The sequence below is a fragment of the Aspergillus heteromorphus genome (assembly GCF_003184545.1).
Source record: "Aspergillus heteromorphus CBS 117.55 chromosome Unknown BO70scaffold_60, whole genome shotgun sequence".
NCBI classification, from domain to species: domain Eukaryota; kingdom Fungi; phylum Ascomycota; class Eurotiomycetes; order Eurotiales; family Aspergillaceae; genus Aspergillus; species Aspergillus heteromorphus.
Window position 1 is genome coordinate 86,765 of NW_020290465.1, and position 17,795 is coordinate 104,559.

At 42.0% G+C, this 17,795-nt stretch overlaps 6 protein-coding genes across 6 annotated transcripts; 4 read left to right on the forward strand and 2 right to left on the reverse strand.

Moving 5' to 3' along the window:
* Window positions 1-2,983: 2,983 nt before the first annotated feature.
* Window positions 2,984-5,304, forward strand: pdiA (protein disulfide isomerase PDI1). Its single transcript, XM_025544470.1, has 4 exons — window positions 2,984-3,679; window positions 3,772-4,150; window positions 4,240-4,679; window positions 4,738-5,304. Exons 1-4 carry the CDS (start codon window positions 3,321-3,323, stop codon window positions 5,102-5,104), a joined length of 1,545 nt encoding a protein of 514 aa, XP_025394309.1. The 5' UTR covers window positions 2,984-3,320; the 3' UTR covers window positions 5,105-5,304.
* A 656-nt stretch (window positions 5,305-5,960) lies between these two features.
* On the reverse strand, window positions 5,961-7,729 carry BO70DRAFT_346959 (uracil-DNA glycosylase). Its single transcript, XM_025541567.1, has 4 exons — window positions 7,585-7,729; window positions 6,987-7,524; window positions 6,464-6,923; window positions 5,961-6,401 (listed from the first exon to the last, which is right to left on the reverse strand). The coding sequence occupies exons 2-4, from the start codon at window positions 7,358-7,360 to the stop codon at window positions 6,123-6,125; spliced, it is 1,113 nt and encodes a 370-aa protein (XP_025394310.1). The 5' UTR covers window positions 7,361-7,524; window positions 7,585-7,729; the 3' UTR covers window positions 5,961-6,122.
* A 1,217-nt stretch (window positions 7,730-8,946) lies between these two features.
* On the forward strand, window positions 8,947-11,382 carry BO70DRAFT_203502 (uncharacterized protein). The gene is made up of 2 exons (XM_025538615.1): window positions 8,947-9,427; window positions 9,492-11,382. The coding sequence occupies exons 1-2, from the start codon at window positions 9,144-9,146 to the stop codon at window positions 11,182-11,184; spliced, it is 1,977 nt and encodes a 658-aa protein (XP_025394311.1). The 5' UTR covers window positions 8,947-9,143; the 3' UTR covers window positions 11,185-11,382.
* On the reverse strand, window positions 11,333-13,245 carry BO70DRAFT_433553 (actin family protein). Its single transcript, XM_025548417.1, has 3 exons — window positions 13,125-13,245; window positions 12,539-13,037; window positions 11,333-12,457 (listed from the first exon to the last, which is right to left on the reverse strand). Exons 1-3 carry the CDS (start codon window positions 13,165-13,167, stop codon window positions 11,581-11,583), a joined length of 1,419 nt encoding a protein of 472 aa, XP_025394312.1. The 5' UTR covers window positions 13,168-13,245; the 3' UTR covers window positions 11,333-11,580.
* Window positions 13,246-13,398: 153 nt separating this feature from the next.
* BO70DRAFT_203521 (telomere length and silencing 1 family protein) lies at window positions 13,399-14,678 on the forward strand. The gene is made up of 3 exons (XM_025538616.1): window positions 13,399-13,888; window positions 13,958-14,343; window positions 14,407-14,678. The coding sequence occupies exons 1-3, from the start codon at window positions 13,500-13,502 to the stop codon at window positions 14,658-14,660; spliced, it is 1,029 nt and encodes a 342-aa protein (XP_025394313.1). The 5' UTR covers window positions 13,399-13,499; the 3' UTR covers window positions 14,661-14,678.
* Window positions 14,679-15,467: 789 nt separating this feature from the next.
* On the forward strand, window positions 15,468-17,530 carry BO70DRAFT_356931 (uncharacterized protein; the record flags this gene model as incomplete). The annotated part of the gene is made up of 11 exons (XM_025541954.1): window positions 15,468-15,543; window positions 15,933-15,970; window positions 16,181-16,286; window positions 16,351-16,361; window positions 16,492-16,524; window positions 16,588-16,602; window positions 16,855-16,938; window positions 17,006-17,073; window positions 17,202-17,214; window positions 17,264-17,288; window positions 17,526-17,530. The coding sequence occupies 11 exons, from the start codon at window positions 15,468-15,470 to the stop codon at window positions 17,528-17,530; spliced, it is 474 nt and encodes a 157-aa protein (XP_025394314.1).
* Between the last annotated feature and the right edge of the window lie 265 nt (window positions 17,531-17,795).

The following is a 17,795-nucleotide window of genomic DNA, read 5'->3' on the forward strand; positions in this document are numbered from 1 at the left end:
AGAATTATAATTCTGTCTAAAAAGAGAGATCTAATAAAATTATTAATATATTTATAAAAATATTAATAAATTAGTTTATTATAAATAGATTTATAAATTAAGCTGAAGTCTAGTTTATAATCTTAATATTTTATAAAATAGATTAATTCTAAATAAATCTAAATATATTTTTTAAAAAAAAAGAATAATTTATTTATCTACTACCCACAGATTATAAGAATAGTAAGAATATTATTTAAAATAATATTTTTATTATAATAATAAACTATAAGAAAAATACAGAAAAATAATATTATAAAAAATTAAATTATTTTAAGAGTCTTAGCTAGTAAAATAATAAATTATATATAAATTAATTTCTTATATTCTGCAAAGAAGATAGATATCTATTATAAAAAAAAATAAAGAGATTATAGCAGAAACAGCAGCAGTATTAATAATAATAATAATAATAAAAATAAAGATAATAATAATAATAGTAATAATAATAATAATAATAGTAGTAATAATAATTATAAGAATAAATTATTTTAATTCTATATTAATTATAAAATATAAAATAAATCTTTCTAAGAAATTATTTATTATAAATACTTGCGGGGAGAGAAAGAGAGAAAAAAAAATAAAAAAAATAAAAAAAATAAAAGTCTAATAATAAAAATAATAATTTTTTTATAAAAAAAAATCAGTAGATATATAATATAAAAAAAAATATTAAAATAATTAATTATAACTCTTAGATTAGATTATATATATCTCAGATTTATAAAATAATAAATATTTATAAGTTAATAAAAAATTATAAAATATTATATCTTATAATTTAATATAAATACTTTAGAGTTATAAGAATATAAAATAATTGTAAAGATATAAAATAAGCCGCAAAGATAGAAAACAGCTATAAAAATATAAAATAAGTTATAAAAAATATAAAATAGCTATAAAAGTATAAAATAATTATAAAAATATAAAATAAACTATAAAAATATAAAATAATTATAAAGATATAAAATAAGTTATAAAAATATAAAATAATTATAAAAATATAAAACAGCTATAAGAATATAAATAACTATAAGAATTTTTTAAATAAATATTTATTTATAATAATAATAATAATTAGAGAGAGAGACCGCAGAGATTAGAAAAAAAAATTAAGAAAAAAAATTAAAAAAAAAAAAAAGAAATTTAAGAAAAATATTTTTTTTTTAAAATTCTAAATTCTAAGTCCCGAGCTCTAATTTATATTTAAATTAAAAATATTATATTATATTTATTATTTAATTATAATTATAAAAATATTTATAATATTTACTATTTAGCTATAATTACAGAGATTTAAAATATAATAAATAATAATATAATTATAGCTATATAAAACAGCTGTAATAAGCTTATATAAAATAAATATTATAAAAAAAAAAAAAATTATTTTTTCTCTAATTTATTTTTTTATAAAGAAGATTTTATAATAGAGATTTTAATAATATTTAATTTTTTATAAATAATAATCTTAGAGACTAAGATTCTAAGAAAAAAAATAATTATAAAAATAGTAATTCTTATAATTCTTATAATATAATATATTATAAGAAATATCTATACTATAGAGATAGTTTCTTATAAAATAATTATATTAATATAATATATAATTTATAGAATTCTTATAGATATATCTATTTATAAGAAAAATTAGATAAAAGATTAATAATAATATTTTAAGTAAGATAAATACTATCTTAATTTTATAATAAATATACTTTCTTTATACTATCTCAACATGCACTCTTATAATCTTTATATCTGTGTCTGTATTTTTTAATTATTTTGCTTAAAATAATTAACCGTCAGGTTTAAAAAATCCACTCTAAATTTTTAATACTAAAAATAATTAAAATAATTAACTATCTGATTTTTAATTATATTATAATCAGATATAAAAACTTTCTTAATCTAATTATAACCTGGTGATTAGATATAAAAATTCTAATTAACCTGACCTGACCTGGCTGTTAGCCACTCTAGGAGGAGGTGGGCTTCACCCTTGTAAGGATGCATCCCGCGGATATCATCCCTTACAATAATTAAAATAATTAATTAATATATTCAATATTAAAATATTATGATTATTAAATTATTATATATATTAATTTTAAAGTTATATTTTAAATCTATATAAAGATATATATATTTTAGTATAATAGATTTAACACCCAGGTAAGCCTAGAGTGGATTTTGGTTGAAAAACAGGTTAAAAACCAAGCTTTTAAAATCTATATTTAAATAAATATTTTACTATATATTAATATTTTTAAAATATAATTAAACTTAAGTCTTATTTATATTTATATTTTATATTTTAAATATAGTCTAGTATAATTAATTTATATTTAATATATAATTAATTAGTTTCAGAATATTTTAATTAGTTAATTTTTAACTATTAAGTAATATAATATATTAATAATATATTAGATAATAAAAATATATATATAATATAGATTTTATATTTAATAATCTAAATTATAATATATAAAATTATATAGAGATTTATATAGTATTTTATCTTTATACCTGTGTCTGTATTTTTTAACCGTTTTGTTTAAAACAGTTAACCGTCAGGTTAAAAAAATCCACTCTAGGTAAGCCCAGCAACCAGGATTATACAAACTTTCTGTAAAGAACTATATATAGTAGGTACATATATTATATATATATATATATATTTACATATCCATGATCCTTACTGACATGGAACGGAAGACCTACCTAGGTACTTACTTACTTACTGTAGGTAGGTAGGTAGATACTGTAGGTAGTGAAGGTGGTGGTATTAAATGGTACGGAGTACTCCGTACTGTACCTATAGGTAGCTCTCCTGTACTGCCTACTACTACCTGCTCGTACCTACATAAGGTACTCCGTAGTAAGCATTTACTTTAGATACATACACAGTACGATCTACCATTCCCTGTAGGTCCCTTGCTGTACTTGGCGGGTCCGATCGAGCCAGTCATAGTGCCCAGCAAGCAGCTGACTACAGAAAGAACAGACTGTCCTCAACTCCTCATCCCCATACCTTAACTAAATATTTAAGAACCGATCACTACCTGCCTACCTCTGTATATCATCGCTCCTTTGTGTCTAGCCCCTGCTCTGCCCGTGGTCTACCTCACACTTCTCCACAGGCGCTCGATTAGGGTTATTATTTCACATTACCTCCCAATTACTTACTATTTACAATAGGATATTGGGAAGGCCGGCATCACTCGAGCTTCTTCGACCTTCTTCCCCGTGTTGCTGCATTTTCCTGCAACATGCGCTCTTTCGCGCCTTGGATCCTCAGTCTTCTCGGGGCATCGGCTGCTATTGCGGCTGATACCGAGTCTGACGTTATCTCACTCGACAAGGATACTTTCACCGAGTTCCTGAGTAAACATGATCTGGTCCTCGCGGAATTCTTTGCTCCTTGGTGTGGCCACTGCAAGGCCCTCGCACCAAAGTACGAAGAAGCAGCCACAGAGCTGAAGGCAAAGAGCATCCCTCTAGTCAAAGTTGATTGCACCGCGGAGGAGGACCTATGCAAGAGCCAAGGGGTTGAAGGATATCCGACTCTCAAGATCTTCCGTGGCCCTGAATCCAGCAAACCTTATCAAGGTGCTCGTCAAACAGAAGCGTAAGTTCGCCCCTATTGTAACGGATACGGCAGCTGGGGGGAGGACGGAGCTGTGTTTATGTGACAGTACTAATGCGCCGGTGATTTATTAGCATTATTTCTTACATGATCAAACAAGCTCTTCCCGCTGTATCTCCTGTGAATGAGGAGAACCTGGAGGAGATCAAAACACTGGACAAGATTGTTGTAGTTGGCTACATTCCATCCGAGGACCAGGCAGCCCATGACGCGTTCGAAGAATTCGCTGAATCTCAAAGAGATAATTACCTCTTTGCCGCTACAAGTGATCCAAATATCGCCAAGGCGGAGGGTGTTGATCAGCCGTCTCTCGTGCTCTACAAAGACTTTGACGAGAAGAAGGCCGTGTACAAGGGAGAATTCGACCAAGAAGCGATCTATAGCTGGGTAAAGACTACCAGCACTCCTCTTGTTGGCGAGATTGGCCCTGAGACCTATTCTGGGTATATTGGGGTGAGTAACTCTTATCTATTATGAGACTCTTGTCACCTTCGACACAGGCCGCTTTACACATTCTAATCTCAAAAATTCTGTTTTTATAGGCTGGGATACCTTTGGCGTACATCTTTGCTGAAACCAAGGACGAACGTGAAAGGTTTACGGAGATCTTGAAACCCATTGCAGAGAAGCATAAGGGTTCTATCAACATTGCCACCATTGACGCCAAGATGTTTGGAGCGCATGCTGGAAATTTGAACCTCGATCCACAGAAATTCCCTGCTTTCGCTATCCAGGACCCCGCGAAGAACGCCAAATACCCATACGATCAGTCGAAAGAAATCGATGCCGATGACGTGGAGAAGTTTATCCAAGATGTTCTTGATGGAAAGGTTGAACCCAGCATCAAATCGGAGCCAGTTCCAGAGACCCAAGAGGGACCAGTCACAGTTGTGGTGGCTCATTCTTACAAAGACCTTGTCATTGATAACGACAAAGATGTTCTGCTCGAATTTTATGCCCCCTGGTGTGGACATTGCAAGGCGTATGTTTTTACCTTCCTCTCATTCTTGAGTTGCAGACAGCTAACCAGAGTCAAACAGCCTTGCTCCCAAGTACGAAGAACTCGCAGCTCTGTATGCGGACTATCCTGATTTGGCAGCTAAAATCACAATTGCCAAGATTGACGCAACGGCCAACGACGTGCCGGATCCGATCACTGGGTTTCCTACAATTAGGCTTTACCCGGCTGGTGCTAAAGACTCTCCCATTGAATATACAGGCTCACGAACGGTGGAAGACCTTGCAAACTTTGTGAAGGAGAATGGTAAACATCACATCGATTCTCTTGATACTAGTCGTGAGAAACCTGTGGAAGGCGGTGATGTGACAGATGCTTCTGCATCTGCGACTCATGCCAAGCCTCCGGCTGCTACCGCGGAAGATAAGGCAGAGCATGATGAATTGTAAAGGGTCTTCAAGATCTAATCTTCCATTATTATCCTGTACCCTATCACCGGTTTCAACGCCTTTATTTTATTGCAATAATAAGAAAGCCTATTTTCCATCCTAGTCTTATTTTTTAATACAATCCTCACTGGTGTATTATCTGAAATGGAAATTGCGCGTCTTTACTTAAACACCGGGTGTTATTTTACCCATTCGTGAAACCAGGTTGGATTTGAGACATGCCCATGTTGTACTTCAATGCAGAAGTTTGGCGCACTGTAGTTCACAAAATATAAGAATGTTTGTATAGGGCATGATCGCTCACTGCATAGAGCAAGTCTCCCGGAATCATTTTCTCCATAGAAGTAAGGCCGTCGACACTCCGGCGTGCTCTGCGGGGAATGGTATAAACACCGAGATATATTACAGGGGAGTGCCTGAGACATCAAGTTTTTTAGGTAAGATTGTGGAAATAGAGTCACATGATGTAAAGACAAATGTTGGCACTGAGCTGTTGGTCACTGCAATGGTTATGTTTTTCTTTCCTATTTGTCGCTGTCAAAGCCTTCTCTCCATTGGGTTACGGACAAGTCGGGACTGACTAAAACTACAACACACTAGATATATTATAATAAGATCTTACTTTATTATATCAGCTTTCTCTAAATTTAACAAAGACAGTAAAAGAAGAAGTATATATATATATTTTTTATATAATAAAGTTATATTTCTAAGATTTTCTTTTTAAAAGAGAAGTATAGTACTCTACTCTATACTAAATAATATATATTAAAAGAAATTATTAGAATTTTTATTCTTGCTGTTAAATATACTTAAAGAAAGTAGACACAGAAATTAAGTATTAAATCCTTAGTAAGCAGTAAGTAGCAGTAAAATACCATTAAATATGTTATAAATTTAGTCAATCCCGACAAGTCTACCAAAGATTCAGTCATGAATAAGTTATTAATCACCTTGGATATTGCATTCGAAGCCCTTTTGTATAGAGCAATACGACGCCTATCACCAGTATTGGCAATTATCCGGTCATCTCTGCTGCCAAAGCTTCCAGCGCCTCAAGATCATCTTCAAACCCATCGGCTGCTTTTACTGTCCCACCGATGACGTCTTCTGATAAATGAAAACCCGAATCCTTCGCGGCGGGGGATTTGGAGTTATCAGCTGGATCAGGGTTTTGGATCATGGCAAGAGGATTGCTGGTATTTCTCTTAGAGCTCAAGCTCCAGTCAATGGCCCCATCAGCACCATAGCGTTCGGTTAGCCATTCATTGCACTTTTTGAAATGTTGATTCAGAAACTGCAAAACAAGAAGTCTGTCAGAAGAGATATGGCCGATGAATAAGTAGTGTCTCTACTTACAAACCCTCTTGATGCACTTAAGGGGCTAGGGTGAACTGATTGCAGAACATAATGCCTTGCTCTGTTAATGCTTATCACACGCTTGCCTGCCGGTGTACCCCATGCAAGGAAGACAACACCACGTGTTCGCACCCGGGCTACCAATTCGATGACCTTCTGAGTAAATATCTCCCATCCTTTATTAGAATGACTAGCAGGCTGGTGGGCGCGAACAGTCAAGCAGGTGTTGAGTAATAAAACACCACGCTCTGCCCAGGGTGTGAGAAGGCCAGCTTTGTTGGCGGGTCTCTGAAAAGAGGGATAGTCGTTCTTAATTTCAGTGAAGATATTGACAAGTGAGGGCGGGGCTGGGGTCGGGGGGCGGACAGAAAATGCGAGTCCATGGGCCTGGTTATAGTTGTGATACGGATCTTGACCAACTATGACCACTTTAACCTGGTGGAGAGGTGTATGACGGGACCTAAGAAATGATTAGCCACTGGATGCGAGATCTCTACGCTCGAGTAAGATAAAGGAGTATCACCAAGAGTAGACCTCCTCTTCTGGGGGGAAGATTTTAGCTCCTGACTGTCTCTCTTTGCAGAGAAATCGCTTCAGTCCTAGAAATTCCGGTTTCACCAATTCCTCCTTTAGCTGTGCCAGCCAGCTCTCATCCAAAGTGTCGATCTCAAGTTGAAGCAGCTCCTTCTGCTCGGAAGTCAATGATGATACCCATTTTAGCTTATTGAAGCTGGATGATGGTGACGGCGTGGATGTCGGTATGGGACCAATGACCTTAGGTTTGGGGACACCAAAGAATGACGTGATACTCCCGTTATTCGTTTTGGGCTTTTTTGAGTCGACTGCTGGTGCTCTTAAATGATTGGCATCGCGTTTGTTTCCCGCTTTACCAGCCATATTGTAAACAGAATTTGATGGCTTTCTGCAAGTTATTGTGAAAGGGTGTATACCAAGCAGAGCAGTTTCGAGAGGACTTAAAAGACAGATAGATATGCGAGGTGGAAGTCGATCAGGCAAGAAGATGCAGAGAAAGATAGCAATCAATGCTCGAGTACAATAAGCTAACCCATGGACTCAGTTTCGGAGTATCAAGTATCACAACACTAGTAAGTACTACTTACCTCCACTGTGTTTCTGGCAACGCGTTGCAGTCGCGTCAGTTTGCAGAGCGGTACGTCCTTAACAGATTACCAAGGTACCTATGACGGTACTCTGTACGGAGTACTATTACTGTAGTACTAAGTAACACTCCGTACTCTGTATGAGATTACCACCTAGTAGGTACTAGGTATTTGCGGTTGTGGTCTGCAAGGTCTACTGGATCTACCCGCATTCCATACCGTACATGCCGCAAGTTGGTGCCCGCTGTCTAGCTATCTAGATAGATACTACGGACGATTCGATTCTTGACATGTGGGGACAGAAACTATATGCGGATTGGTCGGTGTGTGAGTCGTATCCAGTGGGCACCATTTTGACCTCTCTGCCGGTCTGCCTTTGAATTATCTTATGTTATTATATTGGGCTTTTGTACCCCGTAGATAGTACAGAGTAAATGATATAACCTCTCTCTTAGGCTAGAGCCCTATCTTGTAACGTCATTATGTTCATATGTTTTATCAGAAATGATAGCAGTTACTCCAGTAGATATTCTCTATTGAATTGTCAATCTGGAATACATCTTACCACTGGAGTCTGGACCTAAAGGCCAGGCAGCATAATAATATTTACTAGTATCTCTGATGTGATATATTACAAACCAGGATTGGCGTAGATAAAGTGGTTCGCGTCGGGGGGGGGGGGGGGGGGCGAAGTGGAGTTGGTGGTACGTAGCACGGTAGCAGGTCATTACAAAGTATTATCTCCCAGAGACAAGGGCAGAGGACCTTATTGGTGTCCATGACCCTGTTGCTTTATTATTGTATTATGCACTAGATCACGTAGTGGGTTTGGTTAATATGTCTTCTAGATGAAGGATAGAGTATTGTTATTACCTACCGTCATCTCCAATCTCCTACAGGCTACAGGTCAGCCAAGGTACCTAGCTACTGCGTACCTAACCAACCAATAGCTGCACAGTCCGACTCCGACTCCGATGACTTACGGCCCCCTTTTGCTGCGTCTGTTGGATTCTGATGAGGGCTGACCAAGGTCCTGTAATTAGATACATGTGGTCGGAACATTCTCCACTCGTCCATTGGTTCCTTCCTAGACCCCCTTTCACATTTCCGTCTCTCCTACGGAGTCCACCGTACACATGCATGCAATAAGCGGATGAAGCCCTAAGGATGTGTGCTTATATTTCTCCTTTACCCCCCCTCTAACTAAGTCTTATTGGCACCCGCAATTCATCTAGACAACTGCTAGATACTAGACGCCATTGTCCCACCAGCCTTCACAGGAAAGCACCTGCATATATCATACTAGTCGCCCCCTAAGCTGCTGCGCCTGCTATTACACCATGCTACTATGAGCCACCTTGTCACATCTTGGCACACTGAAGAGGGCGCAACCACATCTAGCTTGAGTGATATCCATCTTAGCGAGGAGGTAGCAGTTTATAATGCTTATGCTGTAGCGTCAAGCTGACGGCATCAAGCAACCTGCCACTTTTATATTGGGATTGAGACAGCAGGCAGCTAGACTAGGGTCTTGCTAGTTCTGGTTCGCCTCCCTATTGATGGCGCCTGCAACTAAAAGGGGGGAGAAACCGGCAGCTCCTGCCAATGACTGGCCAGATAAAGGGCACACACCAACACATAAGGCATACGATGGTCATTTCTCAAGGCACCCGATTCCTCAGTTGCAGGGCCCCTTCGAGGAATCAATTATAGAGTCCATTGAACTCCAAAAGAGTGAGCGGATAACTAATCTTGATGCCCAATCCAGGCGCAGGAATCTAATTGAAAGGCCCGAGTATGAGCGACTTTGTGGTCGAAAATGGCGCCAGAGGGCTGACGAAAGGCAAGCAGTTGGCAACACATTGTTCCATTGGACTCCCACGACATTGCGCACTAACTGGAGGCAGATATCATCCTTTATGGAAACTCACCGCTCAAATGTCGTTTGGAGTCCACCTTCTGTTTGAAGGGCTAGCGAAGTCAGACGTGGAGGTCTTGAAAATTCTCCAAGTCCATGTAGATGAGATTGATGGATTTATTGGTAGGACCTCGGAGGACTTTCTGATCATTCAAATTGACGTGCGCACGCGAACTCAATATCTTAAACTACCTCTTCAGAACCTAGACATCTTTGATGAGATGCTGGATGAACGCAGTTTTCGTCTTTCCATGATTGATTATAATGACAGAATCGAGCATGCTATTGAACGGTTCACAGCCGCAATCAGGGACGCTCTCAAGGATGTACAGAAAGGCCGGGAAGCAATTGGTGCGTTATGGGCGTATCTTAGAAGGGCAGCCCAAGAAAACGACCCGTTGTCCGCCAAAATGCTTGCTGTCTACAAGGCCATGCTGGCGAATTCGGAGGGCTGGAATGTGGCATTTTCAAAGCTTTACCGGAGAGGCTTCGCCCTCCAGTCCGCTCTTTTCCAGCTTGGCTTGGCCATCACGGAAATGCAGCGGCGCGTGGGAGTAGCCAGTCGGAAATCCGTGGTCAGTTACAAAAAGCCGTCAGGCCCATACGTGGGTATTGACACTGATATGATCCAGGTGTCCTACATGCAAACATGTAAGAGCATTTCGCGAGGAAAATCATTGCGAGAAAGGCTCATTGAGAAGGGAGCATCCATTACTGCGGCGGCTTCACCCCCCAATAAACCTCTGCCTCGTGCTCCAGAGCTCCCGGGAACAGCTACTTTTCTGAAATCGAAGGAGTGCCACAGGATGATGCAGAAAAGTGTTCCAAATCTTAGGGCGGCCAAGGAGAAGGGCGACTATAGTAAGGACACAAAGCGACGCGGCCGAGCAAGTTCTGTCAACGGTCCATCAGGTGGCCTATACTCCGAAGGGATTATTCCCAGGCTTCGACGGCTCTCGAGGCCCAGATTGAAGATGGAGAGATCAGCGGGTGACAATCTTGAACCAACGGCGGCACGTCCTTCCACGGCACCATCCCGCACGTCGAAAGCTCAAAGTGTCTCTTTGGAACAAAAGAAACCCCTGCATGTGACCAGAAAAGAGCAACCCCTGAGATCTCAGGGAACATTTTTGTTAGCTCAAGCAGAATGCTCGGCTACGGCGCAGACATCGCTCAGACGGGAGGCGATGAAGAACCAACTGTTGCAGTATTTTAGGTCTGATCGAGTGATGGACGCTTGGGAATACACGACACAGAAGGAAGGAAGAAATACTCGCCACTCGTCGCAACTAAAAAAGAATGGGCCTTGGAGTATTTTTTGCACTGAATCCTCCCACAACTCAGGTACTCCCATGGATCTAGAGACGAACACCATCGCGGCCAACTTGAAAGCGAATATGGCCTGGCTACACGATGACTCCGATGTGATGAATACCTATTCTTTGAAGCCAAAAAGGAATGTGGACCCTAGAGTCCACGTCTTTTCGGTACATTTAAATGCAGCCGAGGATAACTGTGAAGCAGAACGTCCTGGCCATAGCGATAATCTCGGAACCATGGTGGGGGATGCACAAATAACAGCCCTTCCTTCCATACCGGCGTCACTCAGGAGCAGAGAGAATGTCCAGCATCACCCACCATACCGCCGACGCATTGCCGAGCCTGCCAACATCTTCACCTAAAATGGTTATTTCATCCTAGGTCCCAATAGTGCCTAAGGGATTCCCTGATATTTATAATGTCCGTCTGGGAGACCCCATCTAAAATCCACTCACTACCTTACCATATCGATGACACGATGTTCGTGGATAAGTCATGCACTACAAGAAGGTTGAAAGCTAATAGTATGTGGTACTGCTAAAAACAGGCCTAAACATGGAAATAGCCCCCCTCGTAGTTTCAGCAGAAAAAGTAGGTAGAGCCTTGGTCAAAACTTTACTGCGCAATGCAGATAGATTCTTCAGTATTCAACATTAAAGGGGAGGTGTATGAGAGTGTTTGTTTTGTGACAACATTTGGTCGCCAGTCTACATCCGTCCAACTTTGAACACTTAGACGTGAACGAACAAAATGATGACCTATTTGCAGCGCTTCTCAACAATGTTCGGGCCATGTTCGTCAAATTCCTTTTTGGAAATCCACATTTGATGAAAGGTTCCCAGACTGGCGAGGATACTTCCACCGATCCAAGAACCAAACTTTCGCTCAGCAGTGTTGCCTGGGGCTGATATCCGCACGCGAGGACCTGGAAACATTTGCATGAGCTCCTGGTTCAAACGGTCCGTAAACCCGTAAAGCAGGCTCGATGCGCCCGTCACGACGACATTGGCCAGCAAATGCGGGCGTACGTCGACATCGACACCGTTGAGGGCATTCTTTATGAGCTCCGGCACAGTCTGAGCCGGCGACGGCGTGGGAAACAGTGATTCGGGATCTGGGATCGCGGCCTTGGCATCAAATAGAGACTCCACCACCCTGTAGCGATCAATACCAAAGACCTGGTTATAACCGTCAGGGAACTCAAATGGCCGTCCAGGATTGCTCTTCGCGACCTCTTCATTTGGGACACCATTTGGACCTGTGGCAGACAGTTTGTTGGGACCAGGCCAGACCTGAACGACGCATTCCTTAAACTCAGAAAGTGTCCGCTCCTCAAGCAGGGTCCGATAGGATGAATCTGGAACCCGGTCAGGGGGGAAAGTCTTGAGTTTGACTTGTGGGGGTTGACCAGCATCAACTGCTGTCTTTGAGGAAATCAGATAATGAGGTGTGATCGATATCGGCTGTGGTGCGTTTGACTTGAATAGGGCGCGGATCTGCGATGAAATATAGTCACCCCCTAAAGGAGAATGTTGGACACCTCGCTTCAGTATCATGCCATCATGGACCGGTGTCACGGAGATGTTGGAAGCACCAATGTCAACGACTAGAGCTGAAGCTTTACCAGCCGCAAAGCTAATGCAAGCAAGTAGACATGCATGTCAGTAAGATGTGCAGGGGCAATTAAATCAGAAATCTAAACTGTGAGCAACTCACGCTGACAGAACACCATTTCTGGCCAGATAAAACGCCGGGGTCCCCCACTTTTCCATAGCAATCTCGATGGTCTTTTCGCGGGCCTTCGTGGGATTCCAACCGGGTTCTGACATCAGGAGGGGGCTGTCGGCAAGAAGCTTCTCTTCGGATTCCACCCCCTCCATATCTGTAGGCAGCTCGCCCTCCAAGACATCGTTCAGCCCGTTCTGCAGAGGATTTCCTGACTTGGGGCCCGTTAGGCGTGATGTAAAAGCATATTCCCACACTCTCTCGGCCATGTCCCAGTCTTCCACAATCCCATCTCGACCCATTGGGTTATGAACCGAAAGACCAGGCCGGGGTGTAACAAAGACATCATCGCCGAAGACCAGCTTTTCCTGTCCGTCCAAGGAGTACCTCCCATAGTATGTAGGGATTAAGGATTTTGGGGTATCCTCCCCTGCAAAGCCCGCGCGCGTTGTCGAGTATCCGGAATCGAGTACAATCGCCGAAACCTCGTCTGTACAAACAAACGTCTAACAGTTAGCACTACCAACGAAAAACTGTGCGCCAAGGGCCTTGTCGCCAGCACGGTGGAGTAACATACCCCCGCCATATTCGGCCGTCGAAGGTGGGATGGAAGGGTTCATGTCGACTCTGGCAAACAGGGTAGATGGCTGAGTGTGTAATTTCCGATCGGCCGAGCCGGAACCACCAGTCGAAGGCAGGTGTACGAAGGAAAGTCGAGTGGGCGGGCAGCGCTGATGATGCCGGAGAAATATGGGAGGATGGGATGGATGCAGCGAGCGGAGCAAACGGTATGAATAATCGCGGCGGCGGCAAGACAGACCAGCTGCGCAGGCGCGCCAACTTCCCTCCCTCGCAGGACAACAACTTACCTAGCTATCCGAGTCGGCACTACAACACACTTTCGGCAGATCGCCTTGTATTATACAAGCATCCTTTGTGACCTTCACCGGTGATGGATCCGGAGATCGACCCGGCCGCCCTCTTTCGGCCGGTGAAGAGGCGAAAGTTCCAGCGACGCCGGCCAGACGTTGACGGCGAGGAGGATGCGCAATCTGCCACTGCAGGACAACCTGCTCATGTCTCCGAGTCATCCACACCTCCATCGTGGCAAGAATCCCCAGGCCCCTTCCCCGCAATCGATCCTCTTCGTTCCCGGCGGCTTCACCGAGCTCGAAAGGGCGGCATCGAGTTCTCCGCCACATCGCGGCCGGCGACGAGCCATGAGAGCCAGGCTGTCGTCTCAGGCGCGACTATGGAGGACCTGGACAAGGAACGAATGCGTGCAATGTGTGATCGTTTCACGGCGCACACTGGCCAGACGGTCGACGTTGATAAACATATGTACTGTTCCCCCACCCTTCCCCTATGCCTTCAATGCGTCCGGGTTGCAATGGAAACTAACAAGATAAGGATGGCCTATATAGAAACCGAAATGGCGAAGCGACACCGGTGCAGTATACCGACGGAAACTACGGGCTTTGACCCCTCCCGGACGAGTGATACTACGTCGGCTCTGTCTATCAACGACCTTCCGCAACGCGAACCGGCCTCTTTGGGGAAGCTGCATGAGATCGATCTGGGCCACGAGGCCACATTACAGAACATTGCTCGCACGCAAGCAGCGACAAGAAGGCTTGCCATGGATGATGACCATGCCTCTCTCGCCGAGCAGGATCCTGGCTCCAGGATGTCCGCCGTAGGTAAGGACCAGAAATCGGGGCGTAATCGCAGATGGCGAACAAATGAAGACATCGAACGAGATCGAGTCGTGGAAGAAGTGTTACGGGAAAGCAAATGTGAGACCCCAGTGTGGACCCTAGATACCCATCTCATCGCTCACGCTTACGTGATCTATCCAGTGGACGTCTACGAAGGACCCGAAGAGTTAGGAGTAGGGGATGTAGGAGATGCGGATGGACAGGCGGCCGACGATAGGGTAGCGGAACAGTTCAGGAGAGACTTCCTTGATGCTATCCAATCCCGGCGTCGTGTGGCGCGTGCGAGAAACACAAAGGTCACCAAGCCTGATGCTCCGCGAGGGCCCAAATTGGGAGGCAGTAGAAGTGCAAGAGCTGCGATGCGGGAGATGCAAGAGAAGGCCGGACGGAAATGAGTCTTCGGTTTTCCCCACTAGGGAGCCACTGGCTCACTATTGCCATGGGCGGTGGGGAAGCATGGGTAGAACCGATCCATTGGGGAGCGAATACCTGGATAACGGCTTTCCCCTGTCTTTATCAAAGCATGTATTTTGTAGACGAATCCATGGCTCATGCGAGCCGTCTACTAAAGCGTCCCACTCTTGCTCTGCGGGAGCTGCTTCCGCGCTCTTCATCTTTTCATTGTCCCTTCACCCCCTTGCTACCTACCCCCTCCTTTCGCTATGTGACGCGGAGAGTGGGTGGTCCAATGGGCTATGTTCAGTTCGCATTCATCACTACCCCTAGGTCATCCAAGCTACCGTCTGGCACTTTTACCACTGGCACATCCCGCTTCCCCAGGCGCCGGAATTCGTCTTTATTGAACTTGAAAGGAATCCAGGTGGATGCACACAGAATACGACGTTAACCAGTGAGATCACCTTTAAGTCATCATCCACCCAGCAGGGCTCGCTACAGCACGTCCAAACCTTGTGCGGTCTACTTATGGATCGACCAGTACCCGGGAAGGAGTTTCTCATGGCTGTAGATGCAGATGATTGTACCAGTTTAATCCAGAAATAATCTGTCCCGGAAGTCGGAGATCACACGGAGTAGCGACTAGAAAACTACAAAAGACCATCTCCGAGACGTTGGCTTTATGGCATTGTAATCCGACCAGTCATTGGCAGTGGTGCTTGGACCGACTGATACATGATGTCAAGACCGCCCTTGCCATACACACCCATTGATTCTGGAGCTTATCGGAAAGCCGGGGCCCAGAGATGGCCTGGGAGCGATACTCGGTGTTTGCTTTGCATCATGGCAGGACAATTGGGCTGGTCTACAGAAAGGCCCCTGGTAGGTATTTGTCCCCTGGAGTCGACCCGACCTCGATCGTCCAACTCTTGGAAACGGAAGTGATATTTTGACGGCCTTCCGAAGCTCCGATCCTGAAATCCGCCCTTACTGGCTGGTTCACCCCAGATTCTCACCCCAGTGGACCAGTCGATCCCAGGAGCACCGCTGCTTTATCATCGCACACTGTACTCCGTAGATCACGTGTAACTGCAGTCTGCCACCATCATATCCTGGGGTTATAGTTTGACGCCTAGCTGGGTTCTTGGGGGGGGGGGGGGGGGGGGGCACTGACTGTCTGGTGCTGTTCGGACTTCAGAATTCAGACGATCAAGGGCTGATATGAAGTGCCACTGATCTACAGGTAACAGCAGGGAATACTCTGACCGTAGTTCATCACCATTATTCCAATCTTGCCCCAGTTCAACATGTAAGTTTTGCGCTCTGTGGTACTTTACTTGCCTGCAGTGCTCCATGAATCTGCTTTTCAGTCCCCTGAATCAATATGAGGGATAAGGCTCCGTATCCAGCACTCCTAAGGGCTTCGAGTGGACGCGACCCGAGGTAATTGAAGACAAGGATAATTCCTTTGCGGTAATTAGCAGAAGAGCTCTAATGACCAACCTATTTAATGCACCAGGCAAATAACATTGAGAGCTTCCAGCATGGCAGATGGATTATTCATCGTTCCGAATTATCTTTGTGGGCAGAAGGGTTCTTTGGTGGTCAGTGGACTTCTCCGCTAGGTACGATGGCGTGTCTGGGGTAAATTAAGGTAATTTAATGAGTACTAGCTAGCAATTTGAATAGATCAAGTGCGAGTCAGTGTTCCCCTCGATATCTGAATAAACAGGAGTACTTTGTTTACCACCTACATACCTGGTAGATAGTAGATAATAGGTGTCCCTTTGTGTCGATTTGGTAGTACTTTATAACTAGTATATATACAAGCTGACGCCAAGCCATCTACTACCAGGACGGCTAGTAGGTCTGTAACTAGTACTGCCCCAGTCATAAGGTGTAAACACTAAATGCAACCCTACCTAGGTAGTACCTTACTTTGTAAGTGAGTAGGCACGGAGTAGATAGTAGCCATGTACTATCTACCCACATATGACCCTAACTTCTGGAGGGGCCAGGATAACGCATAAAATATCATCGCTTTCTTGTAGGTCAGTATAATCTGACATAGGTAGCATAAATAATATATATAGTAATAGTATAATGATAACCTTAAGTAATTTGAGTCTTCAACAGCTTCCCCGCTAATTTTACTTGTAGACCTTATCCCATAATCTATCTATCTATTGGCAGGCAAAGGTCTTTGGAGGATACTCTCATATAGCCATCTCAAGGATTAGCAAGGCGATATACGGAGTCTATACGGAGCCTGAGGCAGTATCTACTAGGTAGACATCTTTTTGCAGTACGTAACTTCTGTACGGAGTAAATAACATGTGTAAAGGATGTGGCGTGGCTAAAAGCCTGTGGCGGGTGGCTGGAGTGGAGAAACTTCAGCCCAGTTGTGAAGGAGTAAGTGTTGGGAATATTTACAATTAGGATGGATCGTACTCTGGATCGACAGACTTACCTAGGTTGGAGATGCTATAGTGTGCTGCAGGTAGGCAGTCCTTGTTATATAATAATAATATTAGATAAAGCCATTTGCGAATAGTAAGATATTAATAAAGATAATATAATTAATATTATTATAACTAGCTAGATAATAAGAACTTATAATATAATCTGTAAGTAACTCGGTCATGTAAGCGAGTTAGTCTGACAGTCATCTTATCAATTATTATTATATTTGTTATGGGGTTCTTGTACAAACTCTCCAAATCCCAAATACTTGGCAATATCTGTGTGATATATTAAAATAATAATAAAATAAGAAATAATACTATATAAAAAGAAATAAAAAAATATAATTTAAATATTATTTTCTTTTTATTAATTTTTTTATATTAATAATTAATTATTAGATTAATATAATTTAATTATTTCTTAAATATTAGAGATTGATTATTATCAAGAAAAGATCTCTTAAGAATTAAGAAATATTTAATATATAAAAATAATAAATCTTTTTAATTTAATAATTTATAATATTTGAAATATTATTTAAGAATTTATATAAGCAGTATATATTTTATAATTATATTTGAATAATTAATAAATATATTTTAATTAATAATAATAAGAATATTAGTAGAGTCACAGAGTGTTATGGGGTTCTTATACAAATCCTTCAA